This window comes from Argentina silus, assembly GCF_951799395.1.
Source record: "Argentina silus genome assembly, chromosome: 3".
Lineage (NCBI taxonomy): Eukaryota > Metazoa > Chordata > Actinopteri > Argentiniformes > Argentinidae > Argentina > Argentina silus.
The window spans coordinates 24,677,316-24,701,943 of NC_139657.1; the positions used below are offsets into that span (position 1 = coordinate 24,677,316).

At 40.9% G+C, this 24,628-nt stretch overlaps 1 protein-coding gene across 2 annotated transcripts; it reads left to right on the forward strand.

Moving 5' to 3' along the window:
• Positions 1-903: 903 nt before the first annotated feature.
• On the forward strand, positions 904-24,564 carry slc6a15 (solute carrier family 6 member 15). 2 transcript variants are annotated; one of them, XM_083666213.1, is made up of 12 exons: positions 904-998; positions 3,231-3,717; positions 6,802-6,959; positions 7,585-7,711; positions 8,243-8,424; positions 13,104-13,214; positions 17,539-17,780; positions 18,954-19,143; positions 20,375-20,567; positions 20,938-21,097; positions 21,313-21,475; positions 23,284-24,564. In XM_083666213.1, the coding sequence occupies exons 2-12, from the start codon at positions 3,423-3,425 to the stop codon at positions 23,662-23,664; spliced, it is 2,202 nt and encodes a 733-aa protein (XP_083522339.1). In that variant the 5' UTR covers positions 904-998; positions 3,231-3,422; the 3' UTR covers positions 23,665-24,564. The 2 variants fall into 2 exon arrangements, with proteins under 2 accessions (XP_083522339.1, XP_083522340.1); XM_083666214.1 differs by lacking the exon at positions 904-998 and having other exon boundaries at positions 2,991-3,717.
• The last annotated feature ends 64 nt before the right edge of the window (positions 24,565-24,628 follow it).

Sequence of the window (24,628 nt, forward strand, 5' to 3'; positions counted from 1 at the left end):
AAAGCCTTAGACAAGGAACGGCAGGTACTTGTGACCTCTGTTCCGTGGACACCGTTAAGCAACAAGTTCCAACATTAAGACTTCCGGTTTTGTTTTCGCGACTTCAAAATAAAAGCGCGAGGTAAGCGATGAATGGAAAGTGCTAAAAAATATTTTCTCTTATTTTTAATGAAATATGGAAATAATAAGTAACACTTAAAAAAAGTAATGTTGATCATTATAATCTACATATTTGTGCAATTACATGTTTTTCAAGGCTAAACTTAATATTTACTATCTACTCAGCAAGAATTCTAGAATATGGATGAAGTGAGTTTCAACCATAAGCTGTGTCATACAAAGTGTTGATGGATTTTTACTGTGGCATCAGCTAACAGTGCCCCATCTAGACTGCATAGGGCACATATAATGGACTGTACACACATATGTTTCATACAAATTCATACTTTGTATTCAGCTTATGGTTGAAACTCACTTGGGTTCGATTCTAGAAATGTTGCTGAGTAGATCGGTAGTAAAATATCATGTTTAGCCTTGAGAAATATTGGTGTACAGTCCATGTGTCCTATGCAGTCCAGCAGTCTTTCATCAGGGTAATTAGGATATTAGGAGAATTACAAGCCCTTAAAACACAAATAATAGATCAAGAGGATGGAATGTTTTATTTTCAGAGATAAGTTATATACAATTGTGGTTCCTTTATCCATATTTAATATGTTAAAATTATTTTAAAAGTTTACCGTGCCCGCTTTCACTATGAAGGAATCCACATTTCCATACACCGGAAGTAGGCGGGCGGAGTTCCATTAACGGTGTTCAAGGAACACAGACCACTTGTCTCTGTTTCATACCACTCCGGATAAACTGAACCAGAGACGCAAGTGATGATGTCTGCCCCATGCATGTGCTTCTGTCACAATTTCATACCCTGAGACGCATCATTCCAAAAAGGACGAAAAATCACATTTCACAGCTGTCGACGTTCTACCTTACTTCAGGTAAATTTCATTTTGAAGTAATTTCTGTTTGGTTGAATAGGTGCCAGTGCGCAAGATGTGGGCAGTGTATGATGAAATACTGCACATGGATGGCATGGAGACTGGGCGGAGAGAAATTAATGTATGTGTATTCTCCGAACAAATTGTCCCTGAATACACAATAGCCCACATGGCACTGGCATTTATTGTACTATTGCTTGTATTCAATCAAATTGCGTATAAAGCTAGCATTCTCAATTTATGATTTAGCGTTTAGTGTAATGGATCATATTGGCATTTTCAATACGATTTTAGATATTTCTTTCATTTAAAAAAAAAAAAGAATGAGAATAGAGATGCAGCCTACATGGACATACAATTTCTTCTGATTATAATAGCCTACTAGCCTTTAATCTAACTGTTAAGCGCTGCGTGCATTTATGCAGCACATTTTCATTTGTAAGGGTATTACTATGTATGTTTCTTAGATTATGAAATGATGTCCAGCGCCCTTTTTAACGAGGCTATTCTGGAAGTGGTAAAGGAAATCTATTAATCACTTAAGACGTGGGTTGGTGAAAGGCGATAGGCTGCTGCGTTCTGCAGCATCGTATCGTTTTTGAGGGCATTTTACGCACAATGTAGCTTTTCAAAACTATCCGCCCAAATCCAACGTGAGCCAATAATTGTATGGCCACATGTAGGCCAATATTTAGTCATTGGTCATTGTCTATTATTTTTCGTTTGTATGCCCCCGCTCTTTGGTATAGCAGCCAGGAGAACGAGTGTTTGGGTTCGTATGCAAATCGCCTCGTGCTCTGCGTCGGGAGGCGCTTGGAAACACGATAGTCTCCAGCAAGCAGACCTGTCATAGCCAAAGTCCTTTCCATGTTTAGGCCCGGCATGGGTAATTGTAAACATTGAATAAATAATGCCCATTCATATAGTTTGGTCACATACATGTAGTCATGGCTTTTCCTTGTTCAGTATATATTCCTCTGTGAATTAGTGGCTATAGGTTGCGTATAGGAAACATACACTTTGTATACATATGGCACAATTAATTAATTTTCACGTTATAAACTATTAAAACATAACTGTAGGCTAATTAATTAATTCCTCGCAATTGACCCCAATATACTGGTTATGACAAACTAACAATAATACCAATAATATTATTGAACTTTGATGATTTTTTTTTTTATGAATGGGCTTTTACTCTTTTATCTGTAACAATTCGCCCAGGGTAGCCGGAGTATCCGGACTCCATGGCGCTTGCCACGGAGTCGGAGAACCGTAAACTCACCCATCACAGTTTAACTTTGAACAGGTTTTACTCTAGATACTTGAATAAATCCCACTATTTACGTTTCCACTATACAGTAACAATGTCTGACCATTTATGCCGTTCATCTGTACCTTCTTTCAAATGGCCTGATCTTTTGAGGCGTAATCCGATTTAAGCTTCTCCAACCTTCAACGCCGTCAATAACGCGAAAGTGTCGAGTCGCGGTGAGTGCGGTCATATAGTCATCTTCTATTATCCAGAAAATATGCGGTCTGCGGTCAGTCCGACTGCCCCCAGCAGTTCGGGTTAACCAAAGACACACTAATCAAGGTGGGCGCAGTCAGCGCTTCGTTACCCCGCAAAATATTTGAAAGAAGATACAGATGAACGGCATAAATGGCCAGACATGGTTACTGTATGAAACGTAAATACTGGGATTTATTCAAGTATCTGGAGTAAAAACCAGTTTAACTGTGATGGGTGAGTTGACAAGGCTCTTCGATTCCGTGGCAAGCGCCAAGGAGTCGGATACTCTATACTGACTACACCTAGGGCAACTTTGCAAACACGCGCACACACGAGGTTGGATTGAATCGCTCTATTCTATGTCATTTCTGACTGATGCAATATATATTAAAGGGTTAGGGTTAGGGTTATTCATTGTCATTAACAAAATATTTTAATTTAAATTTTAAAACAATACATTTATAAACCAGTGATGCAGACCAATTGTATGTAAGAAGTAGATAAAACGCATAATGTCGATAAGAGAAAACATACAGCATAAGCTACAAGTTAGAGAACCGAAACACTCATGAGTCCATCGCAAATAAACCCTACTTTTCTGACTTGAAGTATGCTATGAGTAATTTCCTAAAGACTGCACTTAAATACACCCCCATTCTCAGTCTTCACTCTAGGTATAAGTATTCCACCCTTGTGATGTTTCCTTTCCTTCCCTTCAGGCATTTGGTGATAATGAAGAAATAAACAACCCTCCATCTTACACATCCAACAGACTCTATCTCTCCAACCCATCCCTCGCCTGTCCACGTCAAACACACACTCCTACACTTAAGTGACTTTTGACAGACTGCCTTCACCCTACCATCCACCAGCAAAAGACCTTCCACCCCTTGCTTGGTTTGCTTTATCAAATGCCCAAAAACAGCAAGGCCGTCAAGAGAGAGCTTGACGATGATGTCACGGAGTCCGTCAAAGACCTGTTATCCAACGAGGACACGTGTGACAATTCCTTCAAGAAGAGTTCGCTGATCGTGGACCATGATGGTGGAGAAGGGAAAGACATCGACGTGGAGGAGGCCTCGGATGGGGATGAGGAGCGGCCAGCCTGGAACAGCAAGCTGCAGTACATCCTGGCCCAGGTGGGCTTCTCTGTAGGCCTGGGCAATGTCTGGAGGTTCCCCTACCTGTGTCAGAAGAACGGCGGGGGTGAGTCACTCACTCACACCTAGGCCTTCTGTATGTCTATTGCGCTCAAAACTTAAAAGAAGTTGCCTTCGAGGCACAGATCTATGTCAGTGTACACTCCTGAAGTACAGTACATAGGCTGTTAATGGCGAAACTGACCTTAGATCAGTGTGAAGATATTATTTTCCCTGCTGCAGGCATCTGTTGTGTATGACTTGTTTGTGACAGCTTGTGACTGTGACTTTAATACCATGCATACAATACAATACATCAAAGGTTTCCCCATTGCTTGGATCATTGGGATGAGGTTCAACTTTGTATGTCTCTGTCTGTAAGTATATTTCTGTCTGTCTGTGTCTGTGTGTAGGCAGGGAGAGAGTGCAGGGTGGATGTGTTTATGTCTGTCTGTACTGGAGACTAAGGTGTGTTTGAATATGTTTTGACAAACCAATATCCATCGCCCAGTGTTTAGAGGGATATTCTTCTTCAAGGTAGACCACATGCTGTGCTGTCGTACTCGTCTGTCAATACCAGACTTCGCTCGGTGACCTTGGTGATATGAGCCTTTAAGATCTACATCAGTGATCACATGACTGTCTGTGTCTGTCTCCATCTCTGCTCTCTCTACAACCAAAGGCCAACATAGTAAAGAAAACACCAAATGAAGTAGTAATAACCACAAAATAACTTAATAACAACACAGCACATTAGCGTCCACCCACAGTAATAACTTCATAGTAACCTTATATCAACCAAAAACCACAGTATCCATCCACAGCAGCGCCAAATGTAGCCATATCAGCCACTTGTCTCCTTTCCCAGAGAGTGTAGTTTGTCTCCATTACAGTGTAAACAAGCTATACCGTTCATACTAAAGAGCTCTAATCAAATATGTGTGCATGTCTCATATGATGGTAATAACATGTCATATTTCCACCTGGAGATTATCCAAAGCCTTTTACTGTGCAGGGAAAGCTGATTATAACCAATTCCCCCAGACAGGGGGGGCAGGCACAGCTATGCCTTGTGTGTATAGGCCAATGCATGTGTGTACGTGAATGGGATATAAGTGTGTGTGTGTGTGTGGGTGTGTGTGTGTGTGTGTGTGTGTGTGTGTGTGTGTGTGTGTGTGTGTGTGTGTGCGCATGAGAGACCGCAGCACTAATCGCAGCCACCCCCTGGACCTTGTCATGTTTTCCAGGTCTGCTGTAATTAGATTAAAATGGCAGGTCTGGGGTTCTCATGTGTAGTCTTTGTATACTGTGTGTGTGTGTTTACACTATTTGTGTCTTTGTCTCCCACCTTTCTGCAAAGCTGTCTTACTATGAGTGTATGTATGTGCATTTGTGTGTGTATCAGCTCACTGTTTACATCTGTGTTTACTTCAGCAACACTTTCCAGTCAAAACACGCTTTAGCACCTACAAGCAGCCATACAGGATCAAAGGCTTATTAGTAGCTAGCTAGTCATGATCACCCTGTGCTTTCTAGCCTGTGCTATTCAGAGCCAGTATTATACAGTACATCATAAAAGCAGTTTTGGTCCTCATGTGCCACTCCTAGATGCAGGTTTTTCCATAATTCAATTGAATCAATTTACCAATATTCATTTCAACCATGGAGACCTTAGAAAGCTTGAAAATGTAATAGTTATTGTTTCTTTATACCAACCCATATGGCAAAGCTTTGGAGAAGTAGATTGAATTCTGTCCAAAACACATCATGGACATGGTTTTATAAATAGATCTAGTGTAGCCTCTGGAAACAACAGTTTACATGTGGCATTAGTAGTGGCTCACCACAGGAGAGTCAATCTTTTTATTTTACATGATATCCAAACCATGGTGATTTAAATACGTGTTGGGGAATACTGGCACACTGATACTAGTATACCATTGCAATCTCTAGTCCAACCAAGGTACATGTTCAAGGGAATATGCAAGAAAGGTATTCAAAATGGGTTTCATAGTTCTATTGCTTTGGGAGTACTTTTTCACCACAAGCTAATGCTGTTATAGTATTGAAGCACTTGAGTCATTTAAATACACGTTTAGCCAGTTTAAAAGAAGAGTAACTCCAGATACCAGAGATCAATTTTGCTTCCTGGTTGACATTCTACAACTGAGTATTGTTCAAACCAGTCCACAACAAGGGTGATTCCAAGTTATTTTTTCTAAAGACATGCCAGACAAAAACATAACCATATGTGTTTTCCAGTGCAGATGAGATGTAATTTTTCGACTTCTCTCAGTTTAATTGATCATGATCAAGTAATCAGGCTATGATTATTATAATGTAATATGGTAATCATTTACTACTAGGTACTGATCTTTTACTGTGGTACTTATACCCAGCATACATTCTCACAACGTCTTTGCACATGAAAAGGGGACGGACAGCGTGTGGCTCTAGAATTTATAAATATAACATTTAAATCCCAGCCATTTCCTCTGAACAAAGGGTTTTGTATCCTTTCTACCATGTGTTTCCCAGCCTCATGGCTCATGTGTGTGTGTGTTCTGATGCCCTGAGAGCATCAGAGGAGAATCAGACCCTGTGTTTTAGAGAACTATGCGATTATGGCTTGTCTTAGCCACTCACCCTGAAGCTGTCTGTGTCTACAAAGGAATGCTATCTCTCTGATGTGGACACAGTGTTATTTGGATAATTTCAGACCTGAGTATCTTTTCCGGCTTGAAGTACTGTTTGATTCTACCACACACGATGAGGGAGAATGATGGCATGACTGAGAGTGACGGCATGACTCACATACACTGAGACTGTTGTCTAGTTGCTAGACTGATCTAGAGAGATCTGAACTCGCCTAATGGCACAACATGTCTATGGATATGTTTATGTGAGATGGTGGTGTGGAGGGAGGTGTGTGTGTGTGTGTGTGTGTGTGTGTGTGTGTGTGTGTGTGTGTGTGTGTGTGTGTGTGTGTGTGTGTGTGTGTGTGTGTGTGTGTGTGTGTGTCTTTGGTATGTATACATCATAGACATATTGGGTGCATGCATGTCAATGTGTGTTCATGTGTCTTACCCCCCTGTGTGTGTGTGTGTGTGTGTGTGTGTGTGTCTCTCTCTCTCTCTCTCTCTCTCTGCAGGGGCTTACCTGGTGCCCTATCTGATCCTGCTGGTTGTGATTGGGATCCCGCTGTTCTTCCTGGAACTGGCAGTGGGGCAGCGTATCCGCCGAGGCAGCATTGGGGTGTGGAACTACATCAGCCCTCGTCTGGGGGGCATTGGCTTTGCCAGCTGTGTGGTGAGTCAGGGGCACTACCATACATTCACACATATGCATACAGTATACATAATACTGCTGTGAAGTTAGACAACCGAAACTGTTTTCTGAAACTATTACACAGGAAACCCAGATACTACAACCGAGACAGCTAGCTCACTCGCTCACTCACACACACACACACACACACACACACACACACACACACACACACACACACACACACACACACACACACACACACACACAGCTTGAGAAAGGACAAGGTTACTTTCGATGACTGTTCCAAAGTATCATAGCCCAGGGCTTCTGCATGGCATCTCACCCAGCATAAACCAATTTCACGACTCATTGTGTCCTCCTCTCTTTGTCTTAATGGCAGTGATGCAGTCAAGAGCATTTGATTAGCCTGTTGAGAGCAGGAGTGAATTCTGGGTACTGAATGGCCACGGGTCACTGACACCGTTGTGTGAACCTGCTTGGCAGCACTTGTCAACCATGACAATGCTTCTACAATGAGCATAGTTTAACATGAACATACAGTAGCTGTGTGAAATGTCCAATGTTAAACCATTCTTGTCAAGTTGATGTGTTCAGGTAGTCATAATTTACTGTATATGTTTTCAATACTTTAATTCCTCTATAGGTGTGTTTCTTTGTGGCTCTCTACTACAATGTCATCATTGGGTGGAGTCTCTTCTACTTCTCCCAGTCCTTCCAGCAGCCTCTGCCATGGCATGAGTGTCCCCTGGTCAAGAACAAAACTCACACATGTAAGAGACACGCATACTGTACCGTCATTACTCACTACACACTCACACCCTCATAACAAGGACATGTATGTTTCAGGGGAGGCTGGTGGAGGTAGAAATCTTACTGCATGGAATGGTGTCAATTATGCATGTTTGATACCATCCCTCATTCCATTCCATGCATTACAATGAACCCCTCCTCCGATTTCTACCTCTACCAGCCTCCACTGGTATGTTTTCATTAAACCCAGAATGAGTAAGTCACATTCACACCTTCATAAAAATACTGAAAGGCACATTACTACTTCTAACATGTATGACACACAAAACAGGCTTTAAAGAATCAAGATCTCCATACAAATTCTCCTGAATATTCTATTTTCTGTGACGGGGAGTATGATAAAAAAAAAGTCTAAGTGCTTTGAGATTTAGGGAAAAGCAAATCAAGGCAATCCACTATTGTAACGAAAATCCATTATGAGGGAGGTCACCACAAATAATCAAGGGGCCCATCACCTGACTGTTTAGTAACACCTGCCCTGTCATCCACAGATGTGGTGCCGGAGTGTGAGAAAAGCTCGGCCACCACCTACTACTGGTACCGCGAGGCCCTGAACATCTCCGACACCATCAGCGAGGGCGGAGGCCTCAACTGGAGGATGACCATTTGTCTTCTGGCCGCCTGGTCCATGGTCTGCCTGGCAATGATCAAGGGCATCCAGTCCTCTGGGAAGGTGAGTGATGGAGGGAGATATGGAGGGGTACAGAGAGAGAGAGAGAGCTTGCTGGTTAGCTCAAGAGACAGATGGAGTGCTTGACCTAATATATTAGCCAGAGCCAGAGTGAGTGTGAGAAAGGGAGTGCTTGAAAGTTGGCTATAATACAAGAGAGTATGAGGGAGAGCTTGCAAGTTAGCTGTGCTGAGAGAGTCAGAGAAAGTAGCTTGACCTACTGTAACCTCCATCCTGCCACACTGGCAGAGACCTAGTTAGTTAGCCACTCAACTCTGACCTGTGCTCCCTGGATAATGAAAGCAAAGATTATAACAAAGGGTAATTTATTGCCAAGTGTTTTGGAAAATCCTCTTGCAAAATAAGCTCACCTCAAGGAGGACAGGGGGGTATGCTGTATGGGTGCTTGGTTGGAAGATGCCATTGTTGGACCTCCGTAATATCACTTGACAGATCTCTCTAATGATGAACCTGCTGGATATGATCTGGAGATCATGTGATCCTCGTCTGGATCCTAGCTTATCTTAGTGTAGCGTAGTTTAGCGTAGCTGAGTTGACAGTAGCGTGACTAGCATCCGACTGGATTAGCCCACTGGCTGACGGTTGACGTCTTCTTCCAGCTCAGTTCCTCTCTATCGCAGGTCATCTTTAGTCTTGCAGGTCATATGAGAAGCATTAGCTGGCCACCTTTCGAGGTCAGAGTCAAGGTTGCACTAAATGCTTGTCGTTTTTTAATCTCTTTGGTATATTCTGTGATGCTAACACCACATTCACATATAGTGTAGGCCCTCTGTTTCAGGCCTGTGCCGGGTCAGGAAAAACATTTAAGTCTTTCTTCACCTAGAAACTGTCAAGTCTTCATTTAACTTGAAAAACAACAGTACACTGACTCCCTAGTTCCTATTTGGGGAACATGGGCTATGCTATCTAAGTCTTAGACTTCTCAGTTTATCCAACCATTGTCCCTCTCTCAGGTCTTATCCCAACAGCTGTCTAGTGTTTGCTTGGTTCTATTGAACCCCTGTCTCTGCTGTACAGTCTCCACAACAGAGACAGACAAAACAAGATGGATGCCCTCTCAAACAGAGGTGCTCTAATCTTGGTCCATGCAATGCAATGGCAATTGCAGGGCTGCAAGCAAGCCACAGTATCCCAATCTGCCACATCCTGTCGCCTGGTGTGCAGTCTAACGGATAATCATGACCATCATTATCATTATCTCAATCATAATCATTACTATGATTGCTAAGCTGTTAACGATTTGAAATGAAATGAAATCGTCTTGGCATCCGCTATGACAAAAATGTACAGTTTTTAGTAAATTTAGATCTTAAACTGATATGATATTATCACTCCTCCAAGAACTTTTGATTATGAGCAATATGTACTATTTTCCATCAGTATATCCAATAAGCAAAAATGACCACAGTAATGAAATCGGGTTTAATACTGTACATTTTGAAGGCTCTCCTTTGGCCCTGCTGCGTTTCTTCATGGCCTTTTGAGGCAGATAAAGTGGAAATGGCTTTCGCCGGTGAAGGGGCCAGTTAGGAAGGCCCTTTGAAGCTGAATCGGTAAGACTTTATAACGTTAATTTATAAACCATTTATGAACCATTCATAAATAATTAACTCAGTATTAACAAATAATTATATCAACAGTTCTAAATGTTTCGTAAACTATTACTAACTACACTGACAAATATTTGCAAATGATTTACAGAAAATGTTAAACATTTTAGAATGATTTTGTAACTGCTTATAAATAATTTGTACAACATTAACCAATGTTCTTGGATGTTTAGTTAAACTTTTTGTTGAATTAATGATTCGCGAAAAAAAAACATTTACAAATACTGTTTCTCATGTGTTACAAATAGTTAATGCATTCATTAACCATGTATCAATCATTTGTAGAATGACAAACTGTTCAGCGTTTATAAACATTAATAAAGGTTTAGAATCCATTTGTAGAACTTTCGTGCAAATTGTTTGATCATCAACCCACAAAAAAACAGAAGGAATCACAATTTTTTGCAATTTCATACAATATAAACAGTCATCATCAAGACATGAAACTAGAATACTACTGTACAGTAGCTAGCTAAAAAAAAACAAAAACAAAAACAAGTTAGCTAGCTAGGAGCCTAGCTAGCCAGTTAGCAACATTAGGCTTTCAATGCAAGGCGAACTAGCTGCAGTCCTAAATCGCAATGTTGTGTGTTTGATGTCTGTCTCACTACAATTAAACAACATTTTTAAAAAGGTTTACATGAATGTTCCTTGGAAGCTGTACTAACTAGTGAGTAGCTTATGAGAAACGATTGTCTGGTCGGAGAAATTCGAAATGATGTCCTTGGATAAACCTTAATTTAGAACAAATCATGTCTTCATGAACAATTCATAAAATTATGTCAGACATGAAATATGTGTGTCCACGAAATTGCAGATTATTGACTCATAGTGATAGAATGTTTCTCAGTTCATTCCGCGCATTTCAGCAGTAGGCTATATGGACACAGCACATTCACAAAGCAAAGAGCGCAATTCGTGTCAATAATTTTCCGCTCTTGCACTGGTTAGGGTTCCGCTCTTGCACTGGCTTTGTAAACCTTTATATATGTGTATAAAGGGTGAATAATTTAGACAATTTTAGATTTGGGACTACAAAAAACCCTACAAATGATTAACTAATGATTAAGGGATGTATTTACAAATCATTCATAAAATATAAGATACAATTACAAAAAGATGTCAGTAATGACATGTCACAATTCATGTATCAAGGTCTACAATTTGTACATAATTTCAAAAAATGTTGGAATAATAATTTGTTAATAGTGAGTTCATTATTTATGAATGGTTTATAAAGGGCTTATAAATCAACATTATTATAAAGTGTTACCACTTAATCAGGGTTTTATCAGACAAAATAATATTATTTTCCCTATTCCCCTGTTCACAAAAGCCTGCTCCTAGACATATCCCCACTGTGATCTGCATTTCTTTTCCATTTCTGTGTGTGGGTTTGACGGTGGGAGGGTGCAAGAGGGAGTGAGTGAACAGTAACCGTTTTTGTTGCCATGGTTATACGCACTCTTTTGCTTAACTTGATTGTTAGGAGAGTGCCAAAAAAACCCATTGGTTCTGAAAGTGGGGAGAGTAATGGGCCACATTACTCCATTTTGTGAAAGATTTTTTTGAGAAACAGTTCTGCAACGCTTTCAAAGCACACCTCAAAATCATTTCAGCATATGCAGATAAAAGAAATACTAAAAAACTTTTCAATAATCACACTTAAAGGTGCAATATGTAGCTTTTTCTTCTTTAAAATGTCACTAAATAACTGTGCTGATTCATTACTTATGGCAGTCTGTGACAATGCATGCTCCTGAATTTACTTTTCCAAAATGTTTGGGAGGTTTTTGGCCTAAGCAATAAAAGCCTTCGTGTGCAAATACGTTGTAACATGTATTCTGATGATTTTTCCTAGTAAACGTCCTGTTTGACATTACAGCCATGTCTGACTTTTGTTTGAGGAATGAGTGGATTTCTTTGACGCTTCGGTTAAGCAAATGTGACTCTCTCCATTGGCTGAACAATTTCCGAACTAAATAACGACTGCACTTTCAACCACGCAGGTCATTTAATTTCAAGGTCAGGTAACTAAGAGATTCGCTGGATAAAAATGTGAAAATGATTAACATTCATTGTTTCAGTTAGGAGTCGTTTGCATTGAGCAAGGGGAGGGAGATAGGGGACACTATTCCATTGCAGTCATAAGAGGGAGCAATCCTGCATAGGGTACCTTTAAAGAAAATGTGTCTTCAAATCGCTTACTTGGAACACATTGACATTGGCTTCGGAAGAAACCATAGTGTCATTCCCTGGAAATGACCATGGCCTAAAGGACACTATATGCAACATAGGCTAATACAGCTGTTTCAAAACATTTTGCTATTACAATGTGTTCTAATTCAATAAAAAAATCCTCAATTTATGATTTTTTTCTCTGACCATACTTTGTACAGACTGTTTCACTCTAAAAATGCCCTCTATAAAGGTATGGTCTGGGTTGATACTTAGCCATGATAACGCAAACTCAGGAGTTGAGGTCTATGCCCATCCAGTCATCCCAGGTTTTCCCTGTAAGAGGTTCATGTGGACCACCATGTAAGGAGAGGCCCATGCCAGAAATACAACCAACCCTCCACCCTCCCAACGCTGCTCAGGACTCAACCCCAAACCACGCTTAAGAGCCTGTGGGGGTGACTCAGGCCTCAAACTCTCTCTCCCTTCCCCCCTGTCCCTAGATAATAATGTATAGCTTTTAGCAAAAATAAAAGAGGCCCTCACTTATATTAGTGAGGCAGTAGGACAAAAACACTTGCGTGGCCCCAGATAGAGGCTAACATCTAGAGGCTAACATCTCCTATTTCATTAATCAATCACTTCTTCATCTGTATTTGACCACTGTATGGCGGTCCAAGAGGCTGTGTTTTGCATTTATCACTGTGTTACTGCCACCCACAGTTCAGGAGGAAATACAATACCTCAGAGACCCCTAATGATATACTTATCCTGGCCTACCCAATATGCTGCTGAATACATTCCACAATTTTATTGCCATTATCCATTGCACGTGAGAGCTTACATTTGACAAGCTGTATTGATTGGTTGCAGGTGATGTACTTCAGCTCCTTGTTCCCCTACGTGGTTCTGATCTGTTTCCTGGTCCGGGCTCTGCTCCTGAAAGGATCTGTGGATGGGATCCGCCACATGTTCACACCCAAGGTAAGGTCCACCCTATGGTTCTGCTCTGTATTGTTACTTTGTGAAGAGGAAGGACACTGTATTGAATGAAAATGAGTCAGACATAAAACAAATAGAACAAAATAGGCCCTCTCATGTGTCTGTTGCTTCTAAAATGGCTGACATCTTAAGACTTCAAAGCCCTTCCCAGCATCTCCTGTGTACAGGGAGACATCAAAGCTGTGCTGGATGTCTCCTATGTGCTCAAACTGGGCTAAGCTTCTTCACAACGAAAAGATACTGTATGTAAGAGAGCAGTCACATGTATAAGATTCCAGTCAGTATGGTGTGCATGTCCTTGTTTGATCTTGACAGGTTTTGAGGCATAGAGTTAAAGATGAAAAATGATTGTTTGTTAATAGAATGAGAGGACAGTGTAGGATAGAATTGCTACCGCTCAATTCCACTACTAAGAATTTACGAAATAATTACCAAATTACTATTTACAGTAACAGTCTGACAGTATGAGGGCTGTGACAGTCATGGTGTCGGTCGATCATTATGCAAAAGAATGAAATAATAATTGAAATTGTAACCAGCTTTGTATGGCTTGTTTTAAGAAAGGTGATGCTTTGTACAGTATTTGATGAGAATTATTAGTTATATACTTAGAGTAACTTCTGCGATCTTAGAGTAACAATTCTAACACATCTCTGGTGATGCTTTGTACAGTATTTGATGAGAATTATTAGTTATATACTTAGAGTAACTTCTGCGATCTTAGAGTAACAATTCTAACACATCTCTGGTATGAATCACAACAGAACAGTTGTGATTCATACCAGAGATGTGTTAGAATTGTTAGAAGTTAGAATGCAGTACACAGGATTATGATAGTTGTAGTATGTCTGCAACACACCTGATCGGATGCAAGTTTGTGGTCGAGAATTATTATCATCGTCTCTGCCATGGAGAGTTTGCAAATTCCGAATATGCAGTGTTTGCCGCCTTTCCTACAGGATGCAGTGATTTTTGTTGTGAATCTGTACCCCTGTCAGTGTCTGTCTGTGTTCCACTTCCTGGTCAAAGTCATCCTCAAATGATGGTGCACCTTTCACCCATGCCAAAAAGGTGTATGTATGGGCTACCCCTGGCTTGATATTCCACTCTGAAAATATATCTAACACCTCACCAATAGGCTGGGCCTTACCAATGTCTCGCCACGTTTGGGTTGCTTCGTAGTATTTCACATTTTGTGGCCTAATCCAACTCTGAAAAATCTGCCTGTTTACCTTGAGCAAGTATGGCTGCTATCACCACTGGCCATCTCATCTCTGCAGTGGCTGCATGAAGTTGGTTGCATCCTTGTTAAGCACACATTTTTCAACCTCATGTTTGTCCTGTAGCACCCTTATCCTTATTCTGCGTACATCTCTGGTCATGGGTTTTCCTTTACAGAGCTGTATGGACATGGTTGAGCAGGCCATGTGCAGTTCAGTGACAAACTGTGCAAAGAAGATGTAATTTGTGTCCATGACAAAACTATATAGTTCTCTCATTCTGTGTAGTGTTCTGTTTCTTTCGGCAGGAGCGATGCAAAATACCCTGTCATCACCTGTCCGATGTCTGCTGGTTGTAAACATGTAACTAAGGCAATGCCTGCATTTCTTTCGTGGGTTAGGGTTAGGGGTTAGTTCTGAATCTGTCTCGTCAATTTCAGCCTCGTTTTCATCAGTATGTAGCACAATATCGGTGCTTAGCTGTTCCAATAAACTAATTGTAATTGATAAACTGTCCTTCACCATTTTCTGTCCCACGCACCTCACTCTCATTTCCATTATCATGGTCCATCAGATCAGTTGCATAGTGTGCCACATCATCTATTGTTTCATCACAAGCTGCCCCTATCACTTCACTTTCATCAATTTCCATCCAATCTGTTTCTAGGTCATCAATGGTTAGATCACAAGCCAAGGTCTGGTCTATTATTGACATGTCTCGTCTATTGTTGACATTATTGACATGTCGTTGACATGGACCTCAGTTAGTTTTGATAAGGCCACGAGTACTTACACATGTTCAGTGTTTGGAAATGATAATGGACTTGGTAATTAAATTTTCTTTTCAACTTCACTTTCAGGAGCTGAGATTCACTGTTAGGTCTAGGTAAAGAATTGACACATCAGAGGTTACAGATACCACTCCGCCATGTATCGCCCTGTGTTTTCCCTTGGGAAGCAATTATTATCTTAAAAAAGGGTATAAACCTGGCTGTCACGTGCCACTCGATAATATTCAGATCGCAAAGCTCTGGGGGGATTGGAGCTAATTGCAATTTATTGACCAAAGCGATGGATGGCATGGTTCCTACCAACTTATTGTCATGGCAGCTGTGACAGATGAATAATTTTCTCCTTTCAGCCACTGTGCATTGCTCAACAGCTGAACATTCATCAACGTGAACGTATTCACCAGTCAAGCAACTAGCAACCAGATTTTAAATTTAAAATTTAGTATGATCGCATGATTTTACTTGATTAAGAAACAAGGCCCTGTGACAGACTGTGCAAACATATGTGGGTCCATTTTGTTCCTGTAGCTTTAAACAGGTGATAGCGTTTTGTATTAGGATGATATTAATTTCAACGTCTGTCGTTTGTATAATTTTACAGTCAAGTCTTGTTTGAAGGTCTAGAAACCATGACTTCATGTCACTACTTGGAGCAGCTCAGATATCACACACACATCACATTAGATCTTTCCACAATATATTCATGTATGTCTACTGCAACCCTGTCTGGAAGTTAATCAAAAGCCAAATAATGATCTCTGGCTATAAGTTTACGCTTCACACGTGTGTCCATAGAATCCCCTTTCTGTAATGTGTTATCAAGGTCTACACTGAGCAGCTGTGTGGCTTCATTGTGAAAGGCAAGAAATGTGAGAGCATTGCATGTACACTGTCTGTTTCTGGAAAACTCTGGATATCTATCGTCATCCTGACTGTGAGAGGCTAGTACTGAACATCAGGCTTAGTGTCTCTCTTGAGCACTTGTTCAGGGTGGAAGAAGTCTATACCATTTCTTTGCCAACTGCTGCACAGACTTGGGGTGTTAGGTCCAACGTCTGCCAGGTCCAACGTCTGCCAGCGCTGTTTGTGAACTTTGCCTTTCTTGGCATGGTTTTCTTGCAGTTTTATGACAATAAAAGAGTCTTGTAGAATATTTGTTTTATAGCAATGACAACTAGAAAAATAAGTTCCAGAAGAAACTTTGTGGGCTTGCAAAGTCTTATTTTGGTAGTAGAAAGATGGTATGGAGGATAGATAGATTTGCTGGGTAGTTGAAAGAAAGTGGGATGGGTTTGTTGGTTGGATGGATGGGTGGATTAATGGATATAGGAGAAGATAGCCAGACAGATGAGAGATACATAGATAGATTACAGAAGGATAGAAAGGATGAGCCTGGGGTAGTTTAGTTTAGTGAGTAGAGATACTAGAGTGGTTTCAGTGGGGTAGAACTGGTAGCCAAGAGAGTGCATTTGTGTAATCATTCTCAGAATGTGTTCTGCAGGTCTCATGCTGTTTATATTTAAGGGTTCTGAAAGTTACTTGGCAGTTGCTATAACAATGGGGCTCCCAGAATGCTGGCCTTAATCAACATTCCACCATGTTAACCGGATGGAGTTTTGGAGTTACAGAAATAGTTAATAGTTTAAAAAGGGTTTTATCAGGGTTGATAATTTGGAGTTTTTGTATAGTTGGATTGGTGTGAATAGCTTAAGTGTAAGAGCAGCAGTGGTTCAAACATGTCATATTAAAAAGTTCACTTTCAAGTTTGTATCGTTTAAAAAGTGTAATAAGTATCAAAACTAAAAGTCACAGCACACCCAATTAGACCTCTCATGTTGTAAAGTTGTATGTGTGAATGTGAACGTGCTACCTTTGGGAGGAGATTAAGACAGTTTGAAAGATGGATTAGGGTAGCAAAACATTTGTTCAGAATCATTACTTTACAGTCCTGCTATTGGGTAAAATATATTTATATGAAAATAAAAATACATGTATTTTTTCGGCCGTGTTACTGACGGTCACCATGTAATCGTCACAGCCCTAGTATGGCGTTATTATACTTTTTGGTGTGTGCAAGTGATCCTCGGAAACTCTGAACTTCCCAAATCAATTTCACTCAGCAGACATTTGCTTAGGGCTACAGGGTAGGAAACTCAACTATCATCCGAGTAACACCTGTCAGACATTCTGAGTATACTATTTCCAAGGAGCACATGAATACAGCATAATACCAATGTATGACTTAGTATTGTTCTATGGTGTAACTGAGTATTTTACCATGGTATTGTTCCTCAGCTGGAGATCATGCTTGAGGCTAAGGTGTGGCGCGAGGCGGCAACGCAGGTGTTTTTCGCCTTGGGCCTGGGCTTCGGTGGTGTCATAGCCTTCTCCAGCTACAACAAGCGGGACAACAACTGCCATTTTGATGCTGTGCTGGTCTCCTTCATCAACTTCTTCACCTCCGTGCTGGCCACGCTGGTGGTGTTTGCCGTGCTGGGCTTCAAGGCCAATATCATGAATGCCAAGTGTGTTGCACTGTGAGTATCCACGTGACCATCCATTTCCATGGTGCAATCCTTCGAATTACGATTGACATTTTGCCAAATCGGAGGCCAATGAGTGTATTCAATTATGATAAGTTTTGTTGCTGTTGAAAGGAGGAGAAAAAGGGGTGGGGGTGGACTTCTCTGTCCTGCTTGTATATAATTTAAACTCTGTTTAGCATATGTATTATTTTCAACTAGGGATGCACATTTCGGTTAATTTAGCTTTGGACTAACCAACCCACATTAACCAATTAAAAATGTCAGAAATGTAAAAGATGTGACCCACAAAAAATACAAATGCATGGGCAGGTAGGCGGGTGGGTAATAAGCTGGCTTTAGGACCATGGGGAGGCTGCTGTAGCTGCCGGGAAATACAATCGTCTGTTTGCCCCAATAACTCAGCTTTGGTTTACCTCAGCTTAATATTAATATTTTTCTGAATTCAAATATTGTCTACATGATTAGTCATACTTTTCTGCATGTCTGGGCAAATCATTTTTTCCTTTTTTAAGGGGAGAAACATGGTGAATATTTCAACAATATTGGCAAACATCACAACATTGCAACTCAAACTTTCCTGCACCGGTGGCAGTTTGTCTATTATTACACAGTAAAGCTGAGAAAACTTGCTAACTAGGACAGAAGTGTTTGTGTATTTTAAGATTTTATGTCTGTAAATGTCTCTCGTAAAAAGGCAGACAAGTGGATTTACATGCAAGAGGAGTGTGAAAGAGAGAAAGTTGGATAGAGAGGATGATGTGTAGTAAGCATGAATTAAAAAAGAGGTGGGCAAGGAGTAAGAAAACTGTTGCTAAAGATGTTAAGAACTATGTAGAAATTAGAAATGCATGAACTGCACTTCCAGTAGGTCAAATCTTTTATCAAACCCACATTTTCTCTTACCACGAAAATACGAATCAGCCAATGTAATTCTACAAAATTAGTAATTTAATCGATAAGCATAACGTATGAAAGTATTTAGTTGGTGGTTAACCGATTAACATTCCCATTTATCATTAACATCCCTAGTTTCAACTGCATATATTAGCCTATGGTTTTGGAAGTACAGGTACATCTGTCTGTCCTGGTCCAGATTGTAAGCATTGTCTTCCTATTCGTATGATAAAGTATGAAACAAAATGTGGTCTTGTTTCACAACCTCAGGAACACAAAGAAGATAGTTGGTTTACTGGGGAACGAGATCAGTCATGACCTGATCCCCCACCACATCAATTTCAGCCATGTGAGTGCTGAGGACTATCAACAGATGACAGAAATCATCCGAGGTGTGACGGAGAGCGATTACCCGCGCCTGGGCCTGGACTCCTGCAGCATCGAAGAGGAGCTGAACAAGGTAAGTGTTCATGGAAGAAAAAAAAACATTTTGATTAATTGATTAGCTATTCATAACTAGAAAAGGAATTCAGTAGAAATGTTGTGCCTTTTTACCTGGTTAAAAGTATTCTAACTGTTGCTAGAGGAGGAAGTTTAGTGACAGTTCTATCTTTGAGATATCTTAAAGTAAGATAAATAAAGCTTTTGGTGACCACTGAAACCCATGTTGAGTTGTACAATATGAACAATATCAAAATTATTTCTTAATTAAGAGTTTTGGTTTGAAGTTGGTTTGGTGTTCGTAGCTTCAACAGTATGAGAGCAGTGGGGTTCTAAGAATTGCAAAGAGCCTGGGGGTAAGTTCAGTGGAGTGAAAGAGTAGAGTCTATGTAATATATATTATGGATATACTATAAGTAACTACTTAGTAACCTTACGTTATACCCACCAACCTAACAGTAAATATAATTTCTATACTTATGTTGTTGAAGAAAGATAAAGTGAGAAATATGGAAAACAGTAAAAAGGTATGATACCTGCATTATCATGTCAGCTGCGCACCTGTTTGTCTCCAGTGACGTTACACTTTACCAGAGTATTATCATAATGAATACTGTACCTACATTTTACAGTAACATAAACAATGAGTTTATTTAACACTGTCAGTTGTGGCACTGCTGTGAAAGAGTATGACATAAGCCCAGAGAGAATACTGTGTTCCACCGACGGTAGGCAACTTCTCTCTAGATTTTATCAGAGCGTTTACATCAGTAAATCAGGAAATCACTTGTTTTAGTTGCTTCCTCTTGCTTTCATCTATGTGCGTTTTGGCAGATGGCAATTTGAGTGCATTTCCGCTCACAAGACCTCACTTGAGTGTGTTCCAATAGTGTGAATAATTGATAAAGCATTGGCCCTGAGGAAAATGCAGTATCAAGCATAGAGAGCGAGGGTGGATGTGGCCAATGTAGAGATGAACAACCTGGCTTTACGTTCAACAACTAAAACTTGATGCTCTTTATGAGAAAGTGGTACTGAAATATTCAATGCTCTTTAGTTTCAGTTATGTCTGTAAAGTCTAAGTACGCATAGCCGGACATATGACCAACATCGTAGTACAAATGCCAGTTTCTCATTTGACATTCTCTTGGCATTGATGTTACATTGACAACATAGCAAGAAACTAAGTAGATATCTGTGTTTTGTGTACATTTTACCTACATTTTGCCTCCATTCTTCCTCTTCCTCAGGCGGTCCAGGGTACAGGTTTAGCCTTCATTGCCTTCACAGAGGCCATGACTCATTTTCCTGCCTCTCCCTTCTGGTCCGTCATGTTCTTCCTCATGTTGGTCAACCTGGGCCTGGGCAGCATGTTCGGCACCATCGAGGGCATCATCACCCCCTTAGTAGACACCTTCAAAGTGCGCAAGGAGTTCCTTACAGGTGTGTACTATTGTCAGAGCGTAACACCTCACATACAGTATGTATGTTAATCATACAGACTTTTGGCTCTAATACCACTGGCTCAATAATGAATAATGACTCAATGCACAGTAGATGCTTGGACACAAAGATAATTATATAGTTCCCATTACTTATGTAAACATGATTCTTTCAATATAGGTTATATAAGTACCTTGCTAGAGGGCAGAATAAAGGGGGAGGTAAACATCTTACAATGTTGCTCTGCACATCACAGCCAATACCAATTGTAGGCTATGCATTAATTCTGTTAAGTGAGGAACCATAAGAGCCTTTGCCCTTGTGCCCATTAGCCTAATGTTTACCTTTTCCATGTTTTTTCTCATTACAGTTGGGTGTTGCTTGCTGGCCTTCTTTATTGGCCTGCTGTTCGTCCAGCGCTCTGGGAACTACTTTGTGGCCATGTTTGATGACTACTCAGCCACACTGCCCCTGCTCATAGTGGTCATACTGGAGAACGTGGCAGTAGCCTGGGTCTATGGGACTGACAAGTATGTACTTGTCATGTTGTTCACACGTCATTTTGTTTACATCTGATTTTCTTCATTTGTGTGTTGGTTCTGTCATAATCAAGGCTTAATTATTGTCCAATAGATATTAAAACTCATGTCTGTCCAAGGGGATTATAAAAAGGGCGAGGGCAACATTTTCTTAACTGTCTACCATTATCTCTTCTCACCTGCCGGTTCCCTGTGTTCCTTTCCAGGTTCTTTGAGGACTTGAAGGACATGCTGGGCTTCACTCCATTCCGGTTCTACTACTACATGTGGAAGTATGTCACTCCTTCGCTGCTGATCCTACTGCTGGGGTCCAGTGTGATCCAGCTGGGTATGACCCCGCCCAGCTACAGTGCCTGGATAGAGGAGCTGGTGAGTCATGTCTCGTCAGTGGTGTACAGTCATCTGCTGATGCAAAACATACAGTAATAATTATTCAGTACAGTAAATCATTGGTTCAGGCTGCCTCCATCACCTAGCCTACATGTCACCTAGCCTACATCAGTGCTCATCAGTCTTGGTTCTGGAGAACTACAGGGTGTGCAGGAGTTTGTGCCATCCCAGCGCTAAGGCTAAATTTACAGTTCAAATGTGAGCTACTCTGTATATCTGATATTTTCACATATCCGATACAGATCTGATTATTTTCTGTCTGATTATTATTTATTTTTTTAGCTGTCTAAACAGGACACTTCTGATAGCTCACATGCGACCTGTGTCTAAACACTGAGATATTTTCAATAGATTTTTTCCCTCCCCTTCTTGGCCGAGACGGGTACATTTAATATGTCTATCAAGCTACAACTGGACAAAAAGTGCTAGTACAGGAGATGTAGCTAGCTTTGTTTCATCCAACCGGTTGAGGCTGGTGACTTGAAACACATTTCAAACATTGTCTAAGACAAATCATTTTAACCTAAAACATTTATTAAATACATTTATATTAAAATAGTATGGGGAATGGGACCAGTTTATCTAGGGAACAGCTGAGCAGTGTGCATGATAGGTTAATCATGGATGGATGGTGAAGAGCTGAGCTCTTCCACTCAGGGCAGGAAAGGATATTATTGGAATGACAAACACCACAAATGTGTTTGTGTTTGTGTATGTGATTGAATCTACATACAGTAATGAGAGAATTGGACAGATACTCACAGTGCTTGAGGAAACATGAATGCCCCTGGGGATATGGCACATGGGACATGGGACATGGCTTCAGTTTATGTCAAGAGAGAGTTGACACTGATATTTGGATTGGAGTGTCATCACCTCAAGATATTCAACAAATCTTGCAAGATAGACAGTTAGCTGCCTGGTTGTTATAGTCATTTGTATGAAAATCTAACTACAAAAGTCTATTTATCTATCTATTCCAATTCTTCCCAGCGATACCTAGCTATTCACACCAATCCAACTTTACAATGTGCAGAGGTCTAACTCGCGTTGCTATGAATTTTGGTTTGATACCTATTCAACTTTTTAAACTATACAAAAGTGCACTTTTTAACATGGAGGTCTATGGGAACCAAAAGATTACATTTTTGAGACATTCTGAGAGCCACCATTATTACTGCAATTGCTATGGAACTTTTAGAACTCTTGAATAAAAACAACCAGAGACCTGAAGAACACATAGCATGATTACCCCAGGCTCATCCTATCTATCATCTAACTTTCTTTGAACTACCCAGCAAATCTATCTATCGTCCAAACCATCTTTAAACTTTTTCCACTGCCAAAATAAGACTTTGCAAGCCGATAAAGTTTCTTCTGGAACTTATTTTACTAGTTGGACTTTCCGGGCTCTAAGCCCATTAATAATAATAATAAGTATGAGGAATTTCAAGAGTTGGACTCTTTCATCAGTGAGTTCACTCTTTCAGAGTGAGTCTCAATAGCTCCTCTCCATGTCTCTTCATCCACACTGATCTGAAATAACTAGAATAGTGAGGAAGTCTACCCTCACTCTACTCTCAAAGCTTTACCTATGTATTCCAATCTTGTCATTTGATATCAGTACAGGTGACTTTGGGATTTTAGGAAGCACTTATTTCCAGACAGGAAATAATGTTATGCACTTATGTTCAGACAGGGTCAGTGGTGTCAATGAGAACTTCTGGTGTCTTTGGTAACGTCTGGAACCCATGCTAACCGTTGCTATAATTATGTCTGTGTCCCAGGCCAGTGAGAAGACTCTGAGCTACCCGCCCTGGGGCCTGGCTGTGTGCATCTCCCTGGTGGTCACCGCCATCCTGCCCGTGCCCGTGGTCTTCTTCCTGCGCTACTTCAACATCATCGACGAGAATGCCGGTGGCCTGTCCACCATCTCCTACAAGAAGGGCCGCATCATCAAGGAGAGCGCTCTGCCCGAGGAGGAGGATGATGACGCCAGCCTCATCCACGCCAAGTCCCCCAGTGAGGCGCCCTCGCCCATGCCCAGCAACAGCATCTACCGCAAGCAGAGCGGCAGCGGCCCAGACGCGGACACCGCGCCCAACGGACGCTACGGCATCGGCTACCTGATGGCCGACATGCCTGACATGCCTGAGTCAGACTTATAGAGCGACTCTACATCCCGCCCTAACTGGCTGGCTAACCAATACTTCTTCTGTGTGCGTTTAGTCGTCAAAATCATCTGCATATTTTAACTTGTACTGTGTATTCTTTGTAGATATTGTAGCTGCTTCCCTTCATGTGTCCTCAACCCTTATTTTGTTGAAAAGGTGTGTGAACGTACACCATCCTTTTCCATTCCCTTGTCCCAGTCCCAAACTGATTCCTCTACCTCTATTCTAAAACTCTTGTTGACTCCTCCTAATGGACCTGACAGGAAAGTATAGGTGTAAGCAATAAGGTGGAAACTCCACCAAGGCTACTAGAGCTAGACTCCGCTAGGGGGAGTCATCAAGGGTGTAGGGATAGGGGTGACGGAAGAGTTAGGCACTTGTCTCTTTGAGGGGGTATGAATCGACACACCCCATGTTCTGCTGTAGAATGGCTGTGTACATTATGACCCCAGCGCTGGCCGAGAGTACTGAGATTAGTAGCAGTGTAGCCGCTTTGGATGACGTGTGACGATGCAATACTGACCACATTTCTTTGGTGTAAGTACAATATAGTGCAAACAGCGGACAGATGGCATTGAAACCCCCTCCAATGATTGTTCTCGAAAAAAATGTGTGCCTAAATAACTTATATTTGTTTATAGAATACATGGTGGACGTTGTATACTGTATTTAAGGTATTCTGTAAATATAATATATAAATATTATAAATATATTTATCTGAATAGTTTGGATATCAGAACACCTTGGTTTTTTGGTAAGAAGTGCTTCAAATCCTAACGCTGGTCTCTCTCTTTGTTTACTGATGTTCTGTCTATGTAAAGAGGTTTGACGCCTCATATTTTGTAAATACTTTTTTCCATGAAATGGCTTCAAACGCGATGTCTTTTTTTCCCTGTCGAGATTAAAGATCAAACATGGTCCATAATGGGTACTGGTGTCTGGGTCGTCCATATTGTTC